The sequence below is a fragment of the Sesamum indicum genome, linkage group LG5, assembly GCF_000512975.1.
Source record: "Sesamum indicum cultivar Zhongzhi No. 13 linkage group LG5, S_indicum_v1.0, whole genome shotgun sequence".
In the NCBI taxonomy this organism is placed as follows: Eukaryota; Viridiplantae; Streptophyta; class Magnoliopsida; order Lamiales; family Pedaliaceae; genus Sesamum; species Sesamum indicum.
This window is the reverse complement of record NC_026149.1, coordinates 3643585-3649432: the sequence shown is the minus strand read 5'-3', so window position 1 is coordinate 3649432 and position 5848 is coordinate 3643585. Positions and strand designations below refer to the sequence as shown.

Below are 5848 nucleotides of genomic sequence, written 5' to 3'. Positions count from 1 at the left end.
AACCCCCCCCCCCCCCAGGAATAAGAGGAAACAAACTAGGAGTCTTTCAAATAATTAATCAAAATCAATACTCCTAACATTCAATTTCAGTAAATATACCTCTGTGTAGAATCTTGAAGCTGATCCGCTTTAGACTCAGCTTCCTCTAGCTTTTTGGCCAAATCCGTACTTTTCATCTCAGCATCTGCACATGCCTTTTTAGCCTCTTCTGCCGCCTGTTTTTCTGACAGCAGCATAGCCTGCAGGCAATAATCAAGTGGATTACAGTAGTTATTTCATGGGCTGGTTCTTTAAGCTTTAGGAAAGATTAAGGGAACTGAAAATCTTTAATATTGTAAAGTTCATCCAGACATATTTGAGATTCAATCTCAGAAGGACTACAACATTTCTTCATTATTAAAAGCCCTTATAGTGAAGTGATCAGTCCAGTTGCACCATACAAGGGAGTCAAACATCTGTTATACAAGTATCAATGGAAAATATCAGCAGTAACTAAACTATACAGAGATTCCATTAAGGGTCCTCTCTAACAAAGTCGAGCTCTTAGCAAGTAAAGAAAGAGTTAGCCATAAGGATGTGGTGCTGGTGGTATTCTACATTCAAACCATCATTCTTGTCTATAGTAAGTTCTTACCTTCAGATTTTCTACCTCAGCTGTTAATGCTTCAATCTTTGCCGTGTCTTGAACCATAACTGGGGTTTCTTTAATGACGGGAGGAGCTTCTTCAATTGCTTTGCGAGCTGCTTCTCGTTCTTTTATTACTCTAGCATTTGCATCTTCCAGTTGTATTTGCAGTGAGTGCAATGCCTCCTGCAACTTTGCAATTTCTTGTGCTTTTGTTTCCTCCAACTCAGTCTACACTCAACAAGCAAAGGAGAAAATGATGCCAATATATTTAAATAAATCAACAGTGTTCATCTCCCCACACCCCCCAAAAAAAAGACGTAAAAAAGAATAGCAATGGATTGCCGGAATTTTGTCAAAACATTTACCCTTAATCTCTTCTCAAACTGCAAGCGCCACGTAAGCTCCTCCACTTTCTTTTCCAGCTTGTCTTTGGCTTCTTTTAGGGCTCCTGTTTCCCTGGCAGCCTGGGTGAATACACAAAATTGTTTATGCAAAATGCAAGAAGAAACCTGTTTGAAGAATGAAAGCACATCATCAAGGATAGATCAGCACCATTTTGAGCTTTCTAAGCTCTTTACGAGCGACACGTCTCCTCCAACCACATTGGGTAACAATAGCAGCCTTTTGGAGACTTCTATAGTAAGAGTAGTCTCTGTGACAACGCAGGTGAGCCTGCACATGAGCAACAAATCATGCACCAACAATCAGCACTAGATCAAGTTCCTTAAATTCTCCAGGCCCATGAATCTCCTGGTGGATATATGCAGTATGAAGTAATACTAAGACCTGAATTTTGATGGCAGCCTTAGTCTGTTTCCTGAATCTGAATTCACTCCGAGCAGTCATCGCTCTCATGCCAGTCTGCACTACAATGGCAGAAGCCTGCAAGGTTGAGTAGGATACCCGGGCAGTGTAACATCTGAAGTTCTTCTGAATCTTTATAGCAGCATCTTCCCGGCGCAATTGCTCATAAAGTTTGCAAGCCGATATAGCTAACAATTATACGAAAAGAAGTTATATTTGCATCTGCAAGTTTCCAAATATAGAAATAATACAGTTCACAAAATCTTATAAATGTTAGACGATGTAAGTTTCAAGGCAACACAGAATCTTCTCAACTTTCACAAGTAACATAGACACGATGAATATATAACTATAAATATATATATATATATGAACATGTACATTGAACTTATAAATTGGCATTGTTTTTATGTATTAACATGTCGATTAGCAAGCGCCATAAAGAATTTTAATCAGACGCTGCATGTACCTGTGAAATCATAACATGATTCTACTACCTCACAAGAGACACATTCTTTCATGTTAGAGTGGCTCTTCTTGAATAAGTAATGGAAGGTAAAATTCAGGTCTAAAGAAAAATTAAGAGTTACCTCGCCAACATGATTGCAATTGTATAGCAGCTTGGCGCAATAAAATAAAATCTTTCCGAGCAATATAAGTACGAATTTGCCTTTGAATGGTTCTGGCTGCATTTCCAAGAACCTCTGCTCTCCTAGCATCTAGTTCAGCCATCTGACCAGCTCGTAAGAAAACCTTCGTTTTACCTAACTGCATGCAAACCAAAGCATAAACAAAGACAATGTCATGTATCTCCAGGATAGAGTACTGGCCAAAAGAAAAGAAGGATGTTAACCCCTTCAAAAACAAGTCATTTAATAATCCAAAAGGAGAAAAAAGTGACGGGCATTGTATAACAAACCCACACTCATGTCTGTACTGCAATCTCCTCAACTCCAATGTGGGACAACATTGTATAACAGAGTAAATAAATATACAGGGATTGACATCTAGTACGATTTTCATGTAATTTACCTGATAGCCTTTTAACCCTATTTTGTCCAAAATCATCTGACATGCAGTCTTTTCATCAAAGCTGCAGGACAAGAAATTTGGCCTTATTTGCAAGCGACACAAGAAAATACAAATGACAGATCAAGACAGGAAAGACAAAAGCATGGTACAGGTAGATATACAAGTTAAACGAAGAATTGGTTTAAAGCAGCCAAAAAGACATACTTCCCATCCAAAACTTCAGGAGCAAGAACACCAAATCGGAGAAGAAATTCATCAAATGTACGTCTGGTGGGGTATCCAGCACAGCTGATTCTGATAGCTTCTAGGACACCCTGTACAATGATGAATATTTTACCACATAATTTTTCATAAGGAGATGAAAACCAAACTTGATAGTTTAAACCAACTTGCTAACCCCAATATTCTTAACAAGAATTATGTATACTTACACCACATCGCAATTGCTGAATTACGTTAAGATTCTCAAAAATGGCCGGCTTGAGAACATTGTTCGGTTTCACACATCTGATGTAGTGAGGTTCCGTTGAATTTAAGGTCTCCATTAAAGATTGTAGTTGTAGCTGCAAGCACCAATTGATAAAGCAAACTGTTCACCACAATCTAAGTAATTGTAAACAGAAGCTTAATACTCATTATGTCATCTGAAGACATTTTTACATATTTCAAATCAAATGACAAACTAATTCACTCAAAAACTCCAATGATCGTCAACCAGGCTTTTTTGAATCAGCAAATTAGTTATTAACTCAAAGTCAGGAGTTGGTAAAATCGGAATCCTGGATCAATAGCTGCTAATAATAGCAACCTCACTTTGACTAAAGATCTGTGCCTCCATCATTGAAGTAGACAACATTGCTCAAGATAATAAGTTAGCTTATGTGCATTTCATGTAAAGGAAGAATCAGATAATGAAAGCGGTCCAGAGTGAAATACTCAGCATGGAAGTACTTCTCTACCTACAGTTGCCAAATGGACCATCTTACATCATTGCAAGAGAATTAATTTATCACGAAATCATCAAAATTCCAGTCAATCCCCCTTGCATCAAATTGATAACTTAACGGATAGATATTAAAGCAGATACTTGAAAATTTTCAGCAATGCTTTTACAAACTCAAAGTATTTAACAGGTGAGTCTAATCTGCAGCAAACAGAATACTAGAGGTATTACTGAGCAAAATTATAAAAACAGCTTGCTGTGTTCAGCTGAACTAAAACTTAGAAGGATAATTACAATCAAATGCACGAACAACTCCCATTAATGGCTATTTTGCATCTTTATAATGACAAGACTCAGGACAAATATGTTCCATATAGATCAGAACTATGCAAGCTGGAATTCAATATTTTGAATAGTTCTGAACTTTGTAATATTTAGCTGTTTCTCTCAGCTTGGGAAGCTCTCAAGAGTCTAGACCGGTACAAGTGCCTTTGATATATAGAACAAGGATGAAGACTTCAAACAAAAGTTGTGAAGGACTAGAGAGACTGAAGAAAACCTTAAAGCGTGATCCTATGGAAGAAAATTTGGAGGACTTTGATGATTCTTCTGGAAGGGGAGGAAATAAACTAGCCACAAAAGAGCATTTTGAAGCTGTTAATAAATCTTGATGTTCTGCCACCACATAATCTTTGTTCTTATCCAGAAACAGATCTGCCATATATGTAACCTGCAATTGTAGAAGATGGTTAAAAATACAATTTCCACATAAATCTATTACTCTCTTTAATATTATTTTCTGTGCAAAAGCATTTAGAATGTGGAAATACATAATTACCTCCCCTGCATAGTGAGATATTGTAAAATTAGTGCGCGAGAGCTTGGGTTTGATGAAGCGCTTATGTTTTACAAAGGTCTGGTACAACTTCTGAGCAAATGTCTCATGAGTAGATTTAGGAAACATACTGCCACAAACAACCTTATCAACGATGAACACATTTATGCAGAAGATAAATGAAAAAGGAAGGCAAAAGATTTAATATTATTTGATTTGTTCATTGGCCATAGGAGAGAAATGACACAAAAGAGGGATTATGAGAAACAGCAAACTCTCTGATAAAGATGGAACAAACTAGAGAAATACACGAAAAAGCATGAAATTTAAAATAATAAGATAGCAACTGCAATAAGAAATTAAGAAGGCATACCAGGCTTCATCTAGTAGTGCAATTATTCCTCCTGGTTTCTGCAAGAATAAAAAAAGAAGGAAATGAAAGGATTTTCATTAAATTATCTATTGCAGTTGACTCAAACTACATTAGCCAGATGTAACAGAAGATGAGAAACTATTACAAAGTGAGCATCCATGCAAACATGGCTGAAGATGACACTTTTGTATGAATAATTAAATAAAGCAACAAAGACTCACGATCAACCAAAAGAATATCATAGTCTCAAACCTTCTCAATTAGGTCAAGAACATCTTGGTTATCAACAAACTCTATGTAGCTCCAGTTTATCTGTTCTTTCTCATAGTCTTCTTGTTCCATCTTAAAGACATGCTGAAACCATGAATATAAAACATCCAATAAGCAGGTCAACTTATTGTATTCGAAACAAGGAGTAGGACTTCACACGAGAGAGAGACCTGGTTAAAATGCTGCTGCAGTTTCTCATTGGTGAAATTGATACAGAACTGCTCGAAACTGATACACATGTGAAGAATGTCAGAACAACACAAATATCTTCATTGTATATTGCAATGGAGAGATCGAGGTAAGAGCTTGCCTGTTTTGCTTAAAACTTTCAAACCCATAAATGTCAAGAACTCCTATTATTGCTTTTGAGTTGGGATCCTGCCCGATGGAGATATTTATTTTGTCCACAATCCTGGAAGTAACACAGAACAAGAGTTCAAAATTAAATGGCAGATGCGCATGTTCAGAACATTGCAGTACTATGTCTGTATCATACAAGTTAGATCAGTTTCTACTTTACCAGTCAAACAGCCGAGAATATATAGTCTTTGCCAAAGCATCCCTGCTACCCAAGGCACCTTCTGGATCAAGAGTCCTTGTGATAACCTCCTCAGGTGTCACCATCACACGCTTAATCAGTGCATCTTCCAAGCTCTTCGGATCACACCTGTTGAATTAAATCCATCACATGCAGTTCCTTGCGGATCCAGATAGGAATATCCATTCAAAAGCAAAAAGAAAAAGAAAATATCCATACTTCAGTAATTCGGCAGTAGTATTCAGATGAAACCTTGACTTCTCATCCTTAATAACAGAAGAATCAATCTCCTTACCCTTGGCAAATTCAATATTACCCAGATGAAGAATTGCGGCAACAACCCTAAATATTGCCTCCTAAAAAATTCCATCACAGACTTAATAAACTTTCGTAGAACATATAATGTCCAAAATCTAACTGGGAAG

At 37.0% G+C, this 5848-nt stretch overlaps 1 protein-coding gene across 1 annotated transcript in view; it reads right to left on the bottom strand.

Moving 5' to 3' along the window:
• The window catches only part of LOC105161897 (myosin-17-like), a 15696-nt gene that overhangs the window by 4590 nt on the left and 5258 nt on the right, over positions 1–5848 (bottom strand). The window contains 18 exon segments of the mRNA XM_011079749.2: positions 100–239; positions 635–856; positions 994–1092; positions 1181–1300; positions 1415–1620; positions 2023–2200; positions 2465–2525; positions 2669–2778; positions 2896–3027; positions 3967–4137; positions 4246–4372; positions 4616–4653; positions 4868–4969; positions 5056–5113; positions 5196–5297; positions 5406–5552; positions 5643–5779; positions 5842–5848. The exon segment at positions 5842–5848 is cut by the window's right edge and continues 155 nt beyond it. Coding sequence (XP_011078051.1) covers positions 100–239; positions 635–856; positions 994–1092; positions 1181–1300; positions 1415–1620; positions 2023–2200; positions 2465–2525; positions 2669–2778; positions 2896–3027; positions 3967–4137; positions 4246–4372; positions 4616–4653; positions 4868–4969; positions 5056–5113; positions 5196–5297; positions 5406–5552; positions 5643–5779; positions 5842–5848 — 2157 coding nt within the window.